The sequence below is a fragment of the Chelonia mydas genome, chromosome 1, assembly GCF_015237465.2.
Source record: "Chelonia mydas isolate rCheMyd1 chromosome 1, rCheMyd1.pri.v2, whole genome shotgun sequence".
Classification (NCBI taxonomy): domain Eukaryota; kingdom Metazoa; phylum Chordata; order Testudines; family Cheloniidae; genus Chelonia; species Chelonia mydas.
The window spans coordinates 256,374,826-256,393,340 of NC_057849.1; the positions used below are offsets into that span (position 1 = coordinate 256,374,826).

At 45.5% G+C, this 18,515-nt stretch overlaps 1 protein-coding gene across 1 annotated transcript in view; it reads left to right on the forward strand.

The window, feature by feature from the left end:
- Window positions 1-316: 316 nt before the first annotated feature.
- The window catches only part of CACNA1I (calcium voltage-gated channel subunit alpha1 I), a 124,953-nt gene continuing 106,754 nt past the window's right edge, over window positions 317-18,515 (forward strand). The window contains exons 1-2 of the mRNA XM_043543708.1: window positions 317-427; window positions 1,016-1,149. Coding sequence (XP_043399643.1) covers window positions 335-427; window positions 1,016-1,149 — 227 coding nt within the window. The 5' untranslated portion in view covers window positions 317-334. The remainder of the gene's footprint in view (window positions 428-1,015; window positions 1,150-18,515) is intronic.

Here is an 18,515-nt window from a genome sequence, read left to right on the forward strand (position 1 = left end):
TAATTTGTAACAATTCAGCAAACCACTGAAACAAGAAGTTGGTGTGTGTCTGTGTTTAACAATGGATGTTAATTTGCCCACAATGCTTTGAGTTACTTGAATCTGTCCCCAAAATGAGTTTCAACTTGGTTTTTTTCCTGGAATGGAATGGGAGAAGGAGGGTAAAGGATGGAGACAGAAAATATAGGGATCGATGACTTGGTTATTATATCACCTGAGATTTTCTTTTCTTTAAAGGTGTCTATTTTGTCATCCCAAGTTTTAGGTCAGTTGACCATAGCTGAGTTTTCCTTGACTCTTTATTCTCCTTTGCACTTGGTTCGAGTGTGTCAGCATGATGGTGATTCTGCTGAACTGTGTTACCCTGGGGATGTACCAGCCTTGTGATGATATGGACTGTCTCAATGACCGGTGCAAGATCTTGCAGGTAAACAGTCTCCTGACCCTTAATGGGAGCAGGTGCACCATTGTCTGAGGCTCTGGACAGTGTTCTAATTGTTATGTCTGATGTTTCCCTTCCATCTGCACTCAGCTTTTTCTGAAAAAGGGCTGATTGTGGGGAGGGGGGAAATCAGGGACAATTGCACTGAGGCCCTGAGTTCAGGGCCCCCCTCCCAAACTGTAAATCTGTAAAGTCTGTTTAAATAAAGTGAAAGGGCAGGGCCCCAGCAAACATGATGTAGCGGAGCCTCAAATTTCTCTCAACAAGGATACTCATAGCAACAAACTAGCTTGCTTTAAAAAAATTACAAGAGTTTTCCAGAGAGTGAGAGAGATAGATTGAATGTAGTCGAGGGCACAAGAATATAGAGAGTTCACTTATACCTCTATGCATTCCTATTCACCCAGCCATGTTCCAAGGAAACTTGCCCAGCATCTCCACTGTCCAGAACTGTCAGTCGCTCATTTTTGTGCACGCTGAAATTTATATTCATTTACACACTTTGAACTGTAGACCAAAAGGGCAGCAAGCACTTGTTAAACTTAGCCTCCTTTTTTCCTGTGGCTCCTTCAGGTATTTGATGATTTCATCTTCATCTTCTTTGCCATGGAGATGGTGCTGAAGATGGTGGCCCTTGGGATCTTTGGCAAGAAGTGTTACCTTGGAGACACCTGGAACCGCCTGGATTTCTTCATTGTGATGGCTGGGTAGGTTAACTGTTTTCTGTGTTTTCACAGTGTTGGAGTGCTGGAGTGTTGCATGCAGTTGGGACATGGTACCCATCTCAGTCTTGTGGCAAATGCTGGAAGAGAATAGAAGGTTCTTGGGGTTTTTTACGCACAGAAACAGATTCAGCTCCCATTTACTTTAGTGAAAGGCCAGAACAATTCCTGTGAAGTCAACATTGCTACTCTTGATTTGCCCTGCTGTAACTGAGAGCAAAACCCGCCCACGGTGTTTTTGTGGCTGTGTTGCTTTGTGGGCATCGTCCCTGAGAAACTGGAATCACACATGTGCTCAGTTCAGCAGGATTGGGGAGAAACAAGCAGACACTGAAAGCCAGACCTTCCCCTCATATGAATGGGTGTAACTTCCTCAGTGCAGGGGAGCTAAGCTGCTTTACGTCAGCTGAAGCTCTGGCTCTGAAACCCAGCAACCTTTTTTAACGTAATTGGTCCAATGAGGTGTCACCTTGGCCCAAGTCAGTGAAAAGCTCTGCTCCCATTAGCTCAGCTTTCCGGTTAAAAACATCCTTTTAGAAACTGTGGGTTTCTGCCTTTGCATCACATGAGTCCACCCCACAGCACCTGAGGGACAAGTTGACATTTGAGCATTTTTAACAACAAAGTTGCTATGGTGAAGCTCTGATTTCCACTTCCCAAGCTTCTGTGTGTGCACAGCCAAAAGCCCACAAGGATTGCCCCTTGAATGTGTGGTGACATTTCACTCCTTGCACTGGCGAGTGCAGCTTTACAAGAGTTGCTTGTTTTTAATCAACTTGCCCTGTGGCAGAAATTTTGCTGTTTAAAGAAGAAAATATGGCCTGGGTTTTTTACAGCAAAACAAAACATAAACAGCTCCTTTCTAGAGCTAGTCCAATCGCCCTTTTCCTCCCTGCAGGAAACAGCCAGCTTCCATTGTCATCTAGAACTCAGTGTATCACTGGTTGAGCTGGCAGAGCCATTCAAGCTTACCTCTCACAACTGTTCCCCAGGGTGAATAATAGGGCCATCTTTTATCTTTGTTTTTAATACACCTGTCTGCAACAAGGCTTGAAAGATGTTTCCCTTTGGGTGTGAGGACAATTGTTTTCTGATGCACTAAACTGAGACCTTCAAACTCATTTAATTTGTTGTCTGGGAGATGAAGTTAGGTGCCCAGCGGTGAAATCGGCCTGTATCTAAAAGAGAATGGAAGAAAATGAAAGATCCTGTTTTTCAACCCCTAAAGCAACATGGGCGAGATGGGAAGAGACTTCCACTCTTACAATCCCTGAGCCTGGTTTTTCAGTAGCTAGCGTCTTTAATTATACTGACCACACATTGTGGTGAGCAGTAGCTAGTCAGTGAAAATAAATTAAAACAACTGAATCATGCTACATTCTACATCCCAGCGTACTGGTTCTGAACCTCTGTAAGACGAGGTGCAGTTGAGCGTATGGAGGGGGTGGTGTAGTGGCGTGAGAAGTGATGTTAAAGGAGGGGTATCATAGCTCAGATTTCTGAATTGAAAAGGACAATAAGTGCATTTGAAATGGGGTGGCTTGGAGCTGGTTGTATTTCTCTGACCATGTTAACCACGCTGTCATTCAGGTTGGGATTAAGACTTCATTCCAGGTGGACACAGAAATCCAGTTCATTGATGTGGAATGAAGAGGATGGGAAATGGATGGCTTCTCCCGGCCTGACACTAAGCGCATATCCCATTAGGGAATGCCATTCACCTTTCCATGTCCAACTCCAGCACCGGAGATGCTAGACTAGAACCTCAAATTTGAACCCCTTCTGCATGGGCAGCGCATAGAGGAGGCGTGGGGAGGCTAAGACTCCCCAAAATAAAACAGGCTGGCCATGTAGGGAGCAAATGCCAGATGCAGGTCATCTTCCTTTTGAGGAGCACCAGCCCACCGCCTTTGTGCCCTGAGAGCAGGAGTGCCGGAAGCTCCCTAGAAATGGTGGGGCCATTGGTGCCCAGACCATGGCCCTGCCTCCCCTCCTCCCCAGGGCCCTGCCCTTAAGGCAGGAAGTCCTTCGTATCTGATGGGGCCATGGCCCCCAACCCCGCACCCCCCATTCCAGTGCCCCTGGCCTTGGCACCCTCACTTTTAAAAGTGGGAGGGTTATGCCCTCCCCCTTTTTTTCTTGCCTTAAGGGCAAAAGATGGGGGAGAGGAGGCAGAGAGGAGCGAATGAGAGCGGGATCTCGGGGAAAGAAGCAGAGCGGTGGCAAGGCCTAGGGGAAGGGCAGAGTGTGGGGGGAGCCCTGGGGGAGGGGCGTGGCCACCGCCTGGGCGCTGGTGGCCCCCCCACTTCTACAGAGCTTCCAGCACTGTTGAGAGTAGCCTCCCCAAAAGAAAGAGTCACGTGCTGCCTATGCCCTTCTGATATCATGGGAGATTTCAAATCAAGTCCTGGATACAAATCCAAGGATGTTATGGTTTCATTTCAGATTCAGAACTGGAAGGGGCTTGTTTTCTGGTTCTGGTGCAACTGTCCTCATGAGATATCGATGATGGTGGAAATCTCTTGAGACTGTCTGGTCTCACAAGACTTCTCCCATGAGAGAGATTTCTCCCATTTACGTATATAAGTAGAGCCCTGTGTGGGTACAAAATTTATATCCATGGATATAAAGCAGATATCCGTGGAGCTGCAGGGCTCTACCAGGAACCACAGCAGCGAAAGCAGCAGCGTGTTGGGCCGTCACTCGCAGGAGCCAGCGCCCAGCCTGGGCAGCTCATCCCACGTGGGTGTACTGCCCCCAGCCCTGCCCACTGGGGTGGCACTAGGCTCACCATCAGCTGTCCCTGGTCACATTAAGGTGTGCAAGTGGCTTGCATGCTCCCGGACAGGAGTCTCTTCTATGCAGTGGTGTGCGCATAGGTGCTGGAACTAGGGGTGCCTGGGGTGCTGCCGCACCCCCTGGCTTGAAGTGGTTTCCATTATAACCAGGGTTTACAGTTTGGTTCAATGGCTCTCAACCTCCCCCGCCCCCACCCCATACAAATTGTTCCAGCACCTCTGCGTGTGCGTCTCTTGTCCAGGAGCGTGCGAGCTGCTTGTACACACTAGCGTGACCAGGGACAGCTGCCGGTCAGCCTCGTGCTGCCGCAGTGGGCAGAGCTGGAGGCGGTACAGCCACTCTGGAGGAGCTGCCCAGGCTGGGCGCTGGCTCCTGCAAGCGATGGCCTGACATGCTACTGCTTTTGCCACTGTGGTTCCTGGTAGAGCCCTGCAGCTCCGTGGATATCCACTCTATATCCACAAATATCCGCAACCACGGATATCAATTTTGTATCTGTGCAGGGATATATATATAAGCTATTTTATAATGTATATATTATGTTATCTGTCAGAGAGAGAAAGAGAGCCATTAGTGCTATGTAGGAACTAGTTGTTGTTATTTGTTGTTTTATTATTTGAAATCCATTAATATTGCTTATACAATTGGGGTGTGATCAAACTAATGTTTGCCATCAAAATCTGAATGCAAGCTTTTATTCAGCCTCAAACCCAACCCCAGAACTCCAGTTCTGATTCAGCCTCAAACCCAAATCCTCACGTAAACCTGTCCAAAATCCCAACCCCTCCTCGCTGGCTCATCTCTGACTAGAACTGACTCGGTTAGGAACCTCTGTTCGCCTGGAAGTCCCATGGAAATCCTTGACACTGGATCCTCATGTCTCCTATCTGATTTAACTACTTCCTAAATCAGAATCAAGTCATTCCTCTCCCCTTTCCTGTACTGAGGGCCATGTCCTGTTCCAAATCAATTCCATGGCAGAGCTCTCATTGATTCAATAGGACCCAAATTTGGCTCAAATAAGGAAAACGTGGTATTGGGGGAGATGATAGAACTAGGCACAATCAGGCTCCTCTCCTCAAATCAAGGGAAAAACAACAACTCGCCTGCCCCAAAACAAACAACCATCCAGTCCACCAGACTGAGAGGCCAGGATTAAAAGATCACCCTGTGGCCAGAAAAAGCAGAGGAACAACAGACAGCAGGGGAGACTATCGTATTGGGCATTCGTATGGTTCAAATGACCTCCCTCTGACTATTTGTGGACAATAGTATCCTTTACCCAAAAATGTGGCAAAAAACAAAAAGAACAGTCATTTGCTGACAATCACCCCAAACAGTGTTTGGGTTGCATAAACTTTGTTCACTTGTTCATTTGTTAAAGTCATTTATTCGTTTGGTCGTTTTTTTCTCTCGCTCTCTTTTCACTACCTTTAGAAAGCAGAAGCTATAGTTTTTAGTTAACTGAACTCCCTTGTCCGCCCCCCTGCCCTGCTCTCCCTCACTCCCCACACAATCCAGCCGCTTGAGGAAGAAGACTTGTTTGTCACTAAAATGTTCAGTTTCCATGGCAATGGAAGCTGACATCACCAGAACTTTCTCCCCCTTGCCTCCCTAGTTTTTGGAGTGGATTAGAAAAAAAAAAACCAAAACTAAAAAAAAAACAACCCTCAAAACCAGCCTTGACTAAGTCAATATTTTCCTCCTTTATTATTCCTTTTAAGAAATCTGCAAGCTCCCAAAACGAAGACAGCTGTTGCAGGGTTAAAGAACACATATGCCTGCGCGCACATGAGCGATGAGGCTGCAGTCTAGCTTGTAGATATTTCAGCCCTCAACTAGTCACTGGATGACAGTAGTCTCCAGGTACCCAGATGTCTAATGTGGGCTGCAGTTGTCACCAACTATCCTGGTGGGATGCCTTCCTCTCCACCTTTTGCTTTAGATGTTATCTCTGTGATTTATGGCCTGCATTTCCCAAAAATGTCTAGTGATTTTGCATGCTGGATTTTGTTGGTGCTCAAGTTGAGACAACTTAATGGGACCTGGAAAACCAGGCTCCTTTTACGGTCTCCAGTTTGGGCACCCAAAATCACTAATCGCTCTGGAGAACGTAGGTCAATGTCTCCAGACCTAGGCCACCAATTTTTGGGATGGAATATTCACTCTCTCTGTCCTGATCTGGCAGCTGAATGCCTGTAAATAGTGATGTATTCACTTTCCTTGTCCAAATCAATTTTTGTGTGTGTGTGTGTGTGTGTGTGTGTGCGCGTGTGCTTGAGGTCGGAGGGGGTCACTGCCTATTCAGGATGAAGAATACACTCTGAATGTCCTGCTCTGAGGGTTGCCAGTTAGCTGAGGTGTTATATAATCGTGCCACCCTCCTGGATCTGTGGGGGGATCACCTCCTATTTAGGGAGGGGTGTTTACTTTACCTGTCCTGATCCTAGATGCCATTATTACCTGACCTTGGTGGGATGTTAACTTTATCTCTGACCTGTTTTGTGGGGCCCACTTCAAGTCCAGATTGGGATATTCATGTGACCTGTCCTTACATGCGCATACGTGTGTGTGTAGGTTGAGGGGAAAGGGCTGATGTTCATAGATTACATAAGGCCAGAGGAGACTGTTGTGATCATCTAGTCTGACCTCTTGTGTAACAAAGGCCTTAGGACTTCCCTGAATGTGTTCCTGATCCAAGTCCAATAGCTGTCACTGAACTAGAGCATGCTTTTCAGAAAAACATCCAATCTTGATTTAAACATTTCCAGTGATGGAGAATCCACTACTATCCTTGGCAAATAGTTCCACTGGTTAGTTACTGTCTCTGTTAAAAATTTGTGCTCCAGTTCTGGACTGAAATTGTCTAGATTCAGCTTCCAGCCATTGGATCTTGCTATACCTTTGTCTTCTAGATTGAAGAACTCTCTATTATCAAATTCCTGTTCACCATGGAGGTACTTACAGACTGTGATCAAATCACCCTGAAGTTTCTCTTTGATAAGCTAAATAGTTTGAGCTCCTGGAGTCTCTTACTATAAGGCATGTTTTCCAATTCTTTAATCATTCCTGTGGCTCTTCTCTGAACCTTCTCCAATTTTTCAAGATGTGACTCGAGGTGCCTGGGGCAGCCCTCACTGGAAATGCCAAGGTCAGAGCAGGCTGCAAAAGGGAGAGCATGTATTCCCAAGACTGGTGGGTAATGGTGAAGTTAAACTCCCCAACCAGTCAAAAACTGTGCTTCTGATCCCCCACACTGGTTATCAAGAAGCAAAAAATAAATCACACAGCCCCCTTTATTGTATTCAAGTTCTCTGGTTCCCAGTCAGTATATAGGTCCAATACAGTGAGCAGTTATTTAAAAAACTCTGCTCACATATACAAAATGTTCTTCTGACCCCAAAAGGTCAGCCACATTATCAGGTAAGTATAAGTTTGGATCTTACCCAAAATACCACGCTGCCAGCCAATCCTTTAGTGTCTAAACTAAAGGTTTATTATAAGAAAAACGAAAGAACAAGAAGAGAGATGTTAAATGGTAAAGCAGTCACATACATACAAAGACTTCAAAGTCCATGTATCAGGTTCTTAGCAGTATTGGTGAGTTTGCTGGCTTGAAAGTCCCTCTGGAACACATCCACAGCTTGGATGGATCATTCAGTTCTTTGTTCAGAACTTCAGTTTGTAGAAAAGTTACTCCAGAGGTAAGAAGCAGGATTGAAGACAAGAAGCAGGATTGATGACAAAATGGAGATGATGCAGCTGCCCTTTATAGTCTTTTTGCCATGTGTCTGGTACTTCCTTTGTTTCAAACACAACAAACTCATAGCACATGTCATTGAAAGGCCTTAGAGTTCTCTTCATAGGCATGCCCCTGCATGCCTTGCTGAGTCATAAGGTGTAGTCTTGGCTCCTTTCAGTGGGTTCATTGTACAGCTGATGTCCCTTGATGGGCCATCAAGCAGGCCTAGTGCTGGTGCCATTCTGTCTGGGGGTGTCACTCAGAAACACAGATCAAGTTTGGAAATACAGATATACCCTACATATCTATAACTCATAATACAAAGGTGATACAAACATATGAACAAGATAATCATACCTGGCAAATTATAACATTTTTTCAGATACCTCACACGGCATATCTGGCATGATTCATTGCAATTTTATAATATTGGTATGAACAATATCATAAAGTGTCACCCATATTCCATATAGCGTCACACAAGAGTCTTCTTGAAGTGTGAGCACCAGAACTGGACACAATATTCCAGTAGCAGATGCTTCAGTGCTTAATGCAGAGGTCAGAGAACTTCTCTACTTTATTTAATATTCTTGTCAATGCATCTAAGGATCACATTAGCATAGGGTCACGCTAGGAAATTTATGTTCAGCTGATTATCCACCATGACCCGCCTGTCTTTTTCAGAGTCACTGCTTACCGGAATAGAGTCCCACATCCTGTAAGTATGGCCTACATCTTTTTTCCTAGATGTCTGAGCTTACATTTGACTACATTGAAATGTATATTGTTTGCTCCAGATTGCTCTGTATCAGTGATCAGACCTCTTCATTATTTACCATTTCCTCTACCATTGTGTCACCTGCAAATTTTATCAGTAATGATTTTATTTTTTTTTCCAAGTCACTGATACAAATATTAAATAGTGTAGGACCAAGAACTAATGTGGGACCCCTAGGAACACTAGGGTCCTGGTTTTATAGGGACAGTCCCGATATTTGGGGCTTTGTCTTATATAGGTGCCTATTACCCCCCAGCCCCTGTCCCGATTTTTCACACTTGCTGTCTGGTCACCCTAAGTAACACACCTGCTTGATGATAATTCCCTATTTACAGTTACATTTTGAGACTCATCAGTTAGCCAATTTTGAATCCATATAATCTGTGCCGTGTTGATTTTGTGGTGTTCTAGTTACATCAATACTAGTATAGTCTTTATCAACAAAACCTGCAATAATATGAAGTTAATTTAATAAGATCTATTTTCCATAAGCCCATGTTGACTGGCATTAATTATATTACCCTCCTTTAATTCTTTATTAATTGAATCCCATATCAACTGTCCCATTAATTTGTCTGAGATCTATGAGGGATCATGGGTCTCAAACCCAGGTCAGCATGTGCCCAGGTAGTCCCCAGACTGCTTTCACTACCCAGCAGCTCACTGATACCAACAGGGAGTGTGGGCTGGTGGACCCAAGCTCACCAGAGGCACCACCCACAAAGCTCCTGATTGGAGGAGATGTCAGGTCTCTCTGACTCACTCAGACTTACTGTGTAAGCCAGAAGGAGGCACAGGAAGTTGTCTGAGCAATTTGAATTCCTGACTGGCTGCTACATTGAACCCTGCCTTCTTCCAGCCTTCTTGCCTTGTTCCAGATCCCCGCTTCTATGCCCCACATCTGGCTACAGTCCTTGACTTGACTTTTTGTTCTGGCTCTGACCCCTGACCCTGCATCTGTGTCTTGTTCCTGCTCCCTGGCTCTGGGTCCTGGTTCCGAGCAGTAGGTATGACCACCACTAGAACTGACCACCTATAACTTGGTCCATGACAGGACTGGTGTCAGGTTGATAGGCCTTTACTTACTCAGGTCACCCCATTTACCCTGTTTAAATAGTGGCCCAACATTAGCTTTCTTAGAGTCCTGTGGAACTTTCCCAGTTTTTCAGGAAATATTAAAAATCAATATTAACAGTCCAGAGAGCTTCTTGGCCAGCTCTTTCAAAATTCTTCCATGCCAGTTATCTGCACCTGCTAATTTAATAATGTCTGTCATCAGTAGCTTCTGTTTAGAATGCTTCTTAATTACGGTTGGAATGGAAAGTATTTCACCATCATCTTATGATGTAAATACATCTGGATTTTACCTGAATATAGAACAGAAATATTTATTGAATATTTCTCCTCTTCTGCATTACTATTCACAATTCTACCACTTCCATCTATTAATGGACCAATAGTATTACTAGGATTCCTTTTGTTCTTGATATATGTAAAAAAAAAATCTTTCTACTTGTCTTAACTCTGCTGGCCATAGAGTTTTCCTCGTGTCCTTTTGCTTCCCTAATGATTTTCCTACATATTCTAGTTTCTAATTTATGTTCATTGCTATAAACTGCCCCTTTTTTCCATTTGTATTTTTTGCTTTTTGCTTTGTTTTTGTTATTGCTGCTTTCATTTTCCTTCTAAGCCAGGTTATTTTTTTTAACCAGGATACTAGACATTCTTCTTGATTATGGGATTGTGGCTTTTTGGGCATCTTGTAAAGTGTTCTTAAACAGCTCCCAATTATCATTCAAATTTTTCTGTTTTAAATTCTTTCACTCAGATGATTTGGCTCATAATTGTTCTAAGCTTTGGGAAAATGGCCCTTTTAAAGCACCAAGTATACATATTACTGGTTTGGACTTCATTCTGTTTGCACATAACCGATGTGATTAAGTCATGATCACTTTCTCCTAAGCTAACTTTTAGTTCTGTGACCAACGCCTGTATATCTGTTGAAATGACATCTAATACAGAATTCCCCCATTGTTGGATGTAACAGTTTCTGAGTTATGAAATTTTCATTTATAATGTTTAGAAATTCCAAAGATGTTTTAGTACTGGCAGCATGAGACCTCCAGATATGTCACTGAAACCGAAATCTCTCATGATGATGCAGTTTCCCCCCCTACACATTAGAGGTAGGTGCTTAGGGAGCCAGTCATCATGTTCTCTAGTGTGATCTGGTGGTCTTAGCAGACACCAACTCGTATCCAGTCTTGCTACTTATCTGTTAGAACATTGATCCATAAGCATTCAAGATAATTTGCTTCTGAGTTGTCAGTGAATGCCAGGTAATGGCATTAGAAACAGGTAATGCCATTTTTTACATAGAATGCCACTCCTCCTTCCCTTTGCCCACTCAATCCTTCCTAAATAGTTTATAGCCATTGATTTTAACATTCCAAAAGTGCAGATCTTTCCACCAGGTTTCAGTAATACTAACTAGGTGAAATATATATTTACAAATGAGCAATTCCAGTTCTTTTTGTTTATTACCCAGGCTCCTGGCACTGGCTGCCTAGGCCATTAAAATTTTTCTTCTTGTCCTTTGATCCTTGATTATTTTGTTACTGACATCTTGATTTTGTGGGAAATCAGAGCTCATTTGTTCCCCTTTTCACTCTCCCCTTTCATTGCTAATGCCCCCCCTGACTGGACAAGCCAATCTGTGCCATAGAAAGTGGTCTCCAAGCTTTTTTGATCGCTCACCCCATCAGTAAAAAAATTTTGAGCATGCACCCCCAATATATGTATATGTATAAATTATATATGTATGTACTACTGTACTAATTATGTAAATTATAAAACATACACAAAAAATAGAAGTTAAGAAACGATGAGATAAAGATGAAATAAACAATATTTATTTTAAAAAATTTATTTTATTTTATTTTCTCTCACTAAAAAAATTATTATTAATATTTTTAGTGAGAGCAATGTGATTGACTATGCTTTATTATTTTGTAAAATCTTGGTTTAACACTTTGTGATACAGCGGGCGCTCAGGGTGGGGTGCGGGGTCTGGGAGGGAGTTAGGGTGTGGGAGGGCGCTCAGGGCTGAGGCAGGCAGGAGGTGCAGAGCCCTTACCTGGGGCAGCTCCTGTTTGGGGCAGGGGGTGTGCAGGTGGCTCTGCGCAGCGCAGCACCCACCCTCATGGCCACGATTCTGGGAGTCGCGATTCTGGGAGCTCCCCCCCCAGCAGGCAGGGCCACCCGGAACGCAGGGGCTTTAGGGGCTGCAGGGCCCTTGGCTAAGGGGGCCCTGGGGCCCTGGCCTGCAGCTCTAAAGCCCCTTTCGGGATGCGGTCCTGCGAGCACGGGCCGGGGGACTCAGGAGGAGCAGGGGCAGCCGCGCAGCCAGCGGCCGAAGAGAAGCGGCGCTTTCCTCTTCAAAGCGCCGCTTCTCTCTGGCCGGCTTTGAAGAGGAAAGCGCCGCTTCTTTCCGGCCTGGGCTGCGCGGCTGCCCCTGCTCCTCCATGGGCCAGAAGACTCAGGGCCACCCCCCCACCCCTTTTTTTTTCCCGCCGGTGGTGCTCCTCCTGCCACGCCGCCCTTTTGCTCCGGCAGCACTCCTCCTGCTGCGCCCCCCAATCGATCGACTTGCGCACCCCACTTTGGAGACCACTGCCATAAAAGATTGGATCCCCTTCTTCAAGCTGAGGTCATCCAAATTGTACAGCTCCCTCTACTCACAGAAGGTGGCCAGTATTCCATAAAACCAAACCCTTTACCTTATGCAACTTACTTAGGCACCAGTTCACGTCCCAGAATCTTCTGTCTTCCTTTGTGTGCAGGACGGGAAGGATCTCTGAAAAAGATCACGTGGACATTCCTTTCCTCCTTCAACACCTGTCCAAGTTATCTGAAGTCACCTATAATTAAGGCTAAGATTTTGGCATGGTTATTTTTAGTAAAGTCAGGGACGGGTTATGGGCAATAAACAAAAATTCATGGAAGGGATGACCTGTCCATGATTTCTGCTGCTGTGGCTCCATGATTTCTGCTGCCAACATGGTGGCTGGGAGCTGTGGGGTTCCCCCTCTGCCCATGGCAGCTGGAAGCTGCAGGCGGGCCCCCCTCTGCCCACGGTGGCTGGGAGCTGCAGGGTGACCATATTTCCCAAAGAGAAAACAGGATACCCCCACTTCGCCCAAGGTGCCCCCTCCCCTCCCACAAGGCTGTTGCCTGTCACTGGAACCCTGAGATCTTTTCATGGGCACTCTTGATAGACTTGTGGGTTGGGTTGAGTAGTACTTCTAGCTTCTAGCTCTGTGGGTATTCTTCCTGGTCCTCTTCTCTCTGGTGGTCACAGCGAGCTCATTTTCATATGCCTCCAGCCATGCAGAATGCTGCCTGGTCCTCTTGCCTCTGGTGGTTACAAACTGCCAAGCCTCCTCTCTGGTTCCTTGATCACCAGTTTCTTTCTTTCTTGATTCTGCAAGGAGAGGGGTGCATGTGAGATTTCCTGAATCTGGTTTGCCAAGTACTCATCAGTCTTTCTGTAGAGTCAGTACTTGTCCTTCCAAATCACAAATCTATTTTTGCAGCACAGCCACCAACTTCCACTTCATGTGGAGGAAGTCCCGTCTGGCTTCAGGCAGGAAAGAAAATGTCCATTGCTGGCATCAGGCTATTGAACATAGAACTGTACCTAGAAAGAGAGCCTCTTACACTCCCTCTATCAGCTCCCCTGTTTGCCACTCCCGTTCATCTGGCAGATGATTTCTACACTTCTAGCTTCATCCCCTCGCTAACAGGGAGGGATTAACCGCTTGAACTTCAAACTCTGGGGTTAAGTACAGACCCAAAGTTCCCAGCACACAATCCTTAGAGAGACATAAACAAACAGACTGTCTCTCCTGGCCCATTCAGGAGCCCAGAAGCCCAGCCAGGTGACCCTCATGGAGAATAAACAGACTGAACACACGACTCACCCTGAATGGGTGCTGCTGGTTACTCAGTGGGATATGACAGTATCAGTTTATGAATTCTGTTTCCACTCATGCTGTATGGGCAGGATGACTGCACAAGTCTGGGCTTGCCCAAGGGCAGCCTGTTGCACTTCGTTCCAGCCAGCTGCCCTTCTCGGAGAAGGTGTTAAACACCTCGCTGAAGGACTGTCACCGAGAGCCATCTCTTGTTATCAACACTGAATGACTCTCAGCTACTGGCTCACCCCCATGGAACAAGGGTCTCTCTACAGGAACCTACAAGGGGCAAGCGAGCCTGACTGGTGAGTCAGGAGCTTGTCAAGCCAGGTCTAAGCTATGCCAGCAAATGTTCGTAGCTATGTCGATCAGAGGTGTGAAGAGATGAGTTCCCCGACTGACATACCTGTGCTGGCAAAAGCCCCTGATGTAGTTGCAATTTTACTGGTACAGCTTGTTTCACTCAGGGGGCTGGAAAAAGTTATGCTTGCAAAGTTTTGCTGGCATAGTTATAGTGGCTAGGAGTGTGGGGGAAAAATCACACCCCCAAGGGGACATAGATATGCTGCCAAAAGCCCTAGTGTAGATGCAGGAATCCCTTTGCCTGTATAGCTTATGGAGTTGGTTTTACTATACTGGCAGAAGAACTTCTTTGATCGGTATAACCTGCATTTCTACTAGGTGACTTTGCCCACTTGGCAATACCAGTATAGCTATGCCAGCGAAGCACTTGTAGTGTTGACAAGTCCCTAGTGTAGAGTTGGCCTCAGCGTGAACACGTGGTAGAGAGACAAGGGTCCTGTTTGAGAGCATGGCCCTGCTCTGTATTGAGGGGCAACCATGGCCACATATAAGAAGGACTTGTAGGAGGATGAGAGCAGGAGGGACTGTATTCATCCTGAAACTCTGACGAACCTCAGACTCACAAGAAGAAGTGAGCTCTGACTAGGACAAGGTGTGCCTTGGGATTTTTGTTATTTTCAAGAATCTGTAACTGCTGCGTGTTTTAGGAGTCAAAGTGACTGTGTTCTTTGCTAAGCCTGTGTTCTGTGCTTTCCTGCCTAGAAGTCCAGAGAGTAGCCCACAATCTAGGTGGAGTTCTGGAGGAGCATGCCTAAGTAGCTTGGCGGCTCCGGAGGTCTCAGACACTGGTTTCAGGGGCCAGGACAGCTGGATGCTGGTGTCCCACATCCCAAGGCAGGGCACTGGACAAAGAGGTCTGAGTCTGGAAGTATTCCCTAGAATCCCAGAGCTAAGAAATAGCTGCTAGGCTTTACCCATACCTAGTTGGCTTGGAAGTACAAGGGTCCCAGCATCTGAGTCCACCCACAACAGACTGATGACTACACAGAGGGGTATTGGGCCAGGTAGTAACACTCAGCACTTGTGGAAATCAAGTCACCTATTGAAGGGCCTAAATGTGGATTTATGATCCTATTTTTAGGTTTGTGGTTTTAAAAACCTAGGCCCCACATTCTTCTCCAGTTCCCTGAGCTGTCCAGTCTCCCCTAGCTTTCTCATCACAGAGAGAAAACCTGATTATGTCTCATATATTAGTCACAAAGTGTCTCTCCAACTCTTAAGGCATTCCGACATTTTCTCTTATTACTAGATTTGGAAGGAAATGTGAACATACAGGGACGTGAAATAATCACATCCCATGCAGCTAGGGAAAGGTATCATAGACTCAGGCAGGTTTCAGCAAGCCTTTGCTTGGAGAGAAATAAAAAAAAACCCTGATTAAATAAAAAAATTACTTACTCAATTAAGTTATCCTGTACAGCATGGGGTTTTGTTTTGTTTATTTTTTGTTTTTAATAAGAAATGGAGTAAAAATTCCCATTGTCAGCAAAACAAGGAGGGCAAAAATTATATTGTGTCTCCCAGCTCTGCTGCTAGTGAAGGGTTATAATTGCAGCACCATGACATCTGATTTTAAAAGAAGTAAATAAGACTGCCTAGCCAATCAGTTTGTGGTATGCAAAGAAATCTAAAGCAAACTGTCATGATTGGCCACGTCTCATCTGATGTCATGTGGTGGTTTTCTCGGTGGGGGGAATGGAAAGTGTTATTCAATGGTTTCCTCAGTAGTTTTGCTTGACCCTTTAGTCCCCGTTTTCAAGCCTTGCCACGTAAGTTGTGATTGCAAAACGTGTGCAAGAGCCTTCAAACCTCATGCTTGAGTGTTTGTCTGGATACATAGCATGTGATATTGCTAATCAATATGTATGGAGTGGTGATAGTGTCCTCAGTGCTGTAGAGAGTCTGGAGTAGAGCCTTGCAACCCGACCTGTACCCAGTGGGACCTAGCTACAAGTGTTGGATTCGGCTTGGGTCAGGTCTGCAAACAACTTAACACTCTCGAGCTTGGTCAGGTTCAGGTAGCCATAGCCAACGCCAACACTGCTTGGAACATGAGCACAGCGGGACTGCCCCAACAGGGAGATCAGGATGTGAGGGGGACCTGCCTCAGTCTGGGGTGGAGGGGATGGATCATGGACTCAGCTCTTCACATCAATGGCACCATGCTGCTTTCAGGACAGTCTGCCCCTTTCTCCTTGTGGATAAGCCAGGGTACATACTTTACTAATGAGGTTACTAATGCGGCTTCATGACAGGTGTCTTTCATGATACACTATCCACTTAAGCAATTTAGCTTCTTGTTTGCTCTCTTGCCTTCCCTGCTCTTGCTCCGCCATTATTGCCATTAGCATGAATGAGCCATGCTAACCAGACAGCAATTGGCTTCTTAGGTGCTTTGAAGCTGGTTGGTTCAGCTGTTTCTGCCTCTTTCATCCACTAATCGGGGCAGCTGTTGGAAGAGGGTGTGGGGGGTTTGTCCAGGCTGATTGTCTCTGACTTCTAGGAATGAACTGTATGGAGGAATATGCCTATCTGAGGTGCCAGGGTAGAGGATTTTTAATATCCTTGAATGGGTGGGGCTGGGCAAGGTATGCCAGGTGAGAGGAGACATAGGATGGGGGTATAGGATGCTAAGGTAATATGAGCCAATGAAAGGATTAGCCATGGAATTGGGTGTTGGAATGTTTCCCCCACCTCACTCCATGGTCACAGATTTCTAAACTGGAGGTGGGAGTTTCCAAGTGTAATTGGCCTTCCCTCCATCCCTGCTTACCATGTGGATGAAGGAATTTTCAGGAGTGACTATCCTGGCCCCTCTTCCATATTGTAGGTGGGAAATTTGAAACACAGCATGTTCCCTTTCCTCAGCTATTATACTGATATCCACCAGGTTCCTTGACCTTGAAGTGGGAGAAAAGGGAAATCTAAAATTAGACTGGTAAGTAGCTAAAATGCCCCTAGGTCTTATTTGGGAAGGGGAGACACATGACTACATGGAGTCATCGCCCCTGGAATGAAGTACCACAATCGGCATCTAAGACTGGACACATAGCTGACCACGCAGACTGAAAGAGACAATGTCATGCTGGCTGCCTCCTCATGGGAGAGAGACCTATAGCAGCATTCCTTTGCCTTTGCCCTCTTGCTAATGTTGTCAGCCTCGATACCCTGTTGCCTCTGCAACCTGGTGTGCAAGGGCTGCACCTTCTCATTCCATTCCTGAGACTCATTACTGCCATGAAGAGGGTCACCCACGATTTTTAGATACTGGGGGGAAAAAAATCCCACCTTGCTGTGCAGCTTTCACTGAGTAATGTAATCCTATTGCTGTAACCCTTTTCTTCCTCCTCCAACCACTCCCCACTGTTCTGTCCCCTCTCCTTTGCATCTCGATTGCAAGCCCTTTGGGATATGGGCCAGGTCTGCTTTTTTCTGTCATGAAGCACCTTTGCCAATGTTCTTTGTTCCCATTGCATATGACTTTTCTATGTGCTTAGTTTGTGTTGCCTTGTGCCCATGACGTGTACCTTTCATGTTTATTTCATGTCCCTTTTGTGTCCATTCTGTCTGTGGCTTTTGTATGTAAGGCAGAGGTAGGCAACCTGTGGTACGTGTGCCAAAGGCAGCACGCGAGCTGATTTTCAGTGGCACTCACACTGCCCAGGTCCTGGCCACTGGTCCAGGGGGCTCTGCATTTTAATTTAATTTTAAATGAACCTTCTTAAACATTTAAAAAAACCTTATTTACTTTACATACAATAATAGTTTAGTTATATATTATAAACTTATAGAAGGAGACTTTCTAAAAACGTTAAAATGTATTACTGGCACGCGAAACCTTAAATTAGAGTAAATAAATGAAGACTCAGCACCCCACTTCTGAAAGGTTGCTGACCCCTGATGTAAGGAATCCAGCTCATTTGAAAGAAGAAAAAAAACATCTAAAATGTGGCTATCAAAGGTCTCTTGTTCGTGACTTCTTCTTGTTGCCTGGCATAGTCAGTTTGGCCGGGTTCTTTTGCTGCTCTCAGGTTCTAAACATCATTCTTCTCTCTGGAGCATATAGGGAAGAGGAGCAAAAGATGTGCAAAGTTGTGGCTGGTGAAGCTATTTGGCCTAGGCTCGGACCTCACGATCAGTGTCCCTCTTCCCTGAATGCTTGTTCTCTGCTTCAGTGGTTGGCATGAGTTGAAGGTGCTCCAGGCCAGACCCTTTTGGTACTTTCAGGCCAGGGTCAATGTGTTAATAGATCGGTCAACACATGGAACAAGTGACTGGGACTGTCCTTCCTTGTAACTCAAGGTCTCTTGTACATCATAGAATTGTAGGTCTGGAAAGGACCGCGAGAGGTCGTCTAGTCCAGTCCCCTGCAGCCGAAGCAGGACTAAGTATTATTCTAGACCGTCTCTGACAGGTGTTTGTCTAACCTGCTCTTAAAAATCTCCAATGACGGAGATTTCACAATCTCCCTGGGCAATTTATTCCAGTGCTTAACTACCCTGACAGTTAGGAAGTATTTCCTAATGTCCAACCTAAACCTCCCATGCCGTAATTTAAGCCCATTGCTTCTTGTCCTATCCTCAGAGGTTAACGAGAACAATATTTCTCCCTCCTCCTTGTAACAACCTTTTATGTACTGGAAAAATGTTATCATGGCCCCTCTCAGTCTTCTCTTCTCCAGACTAAATAAACC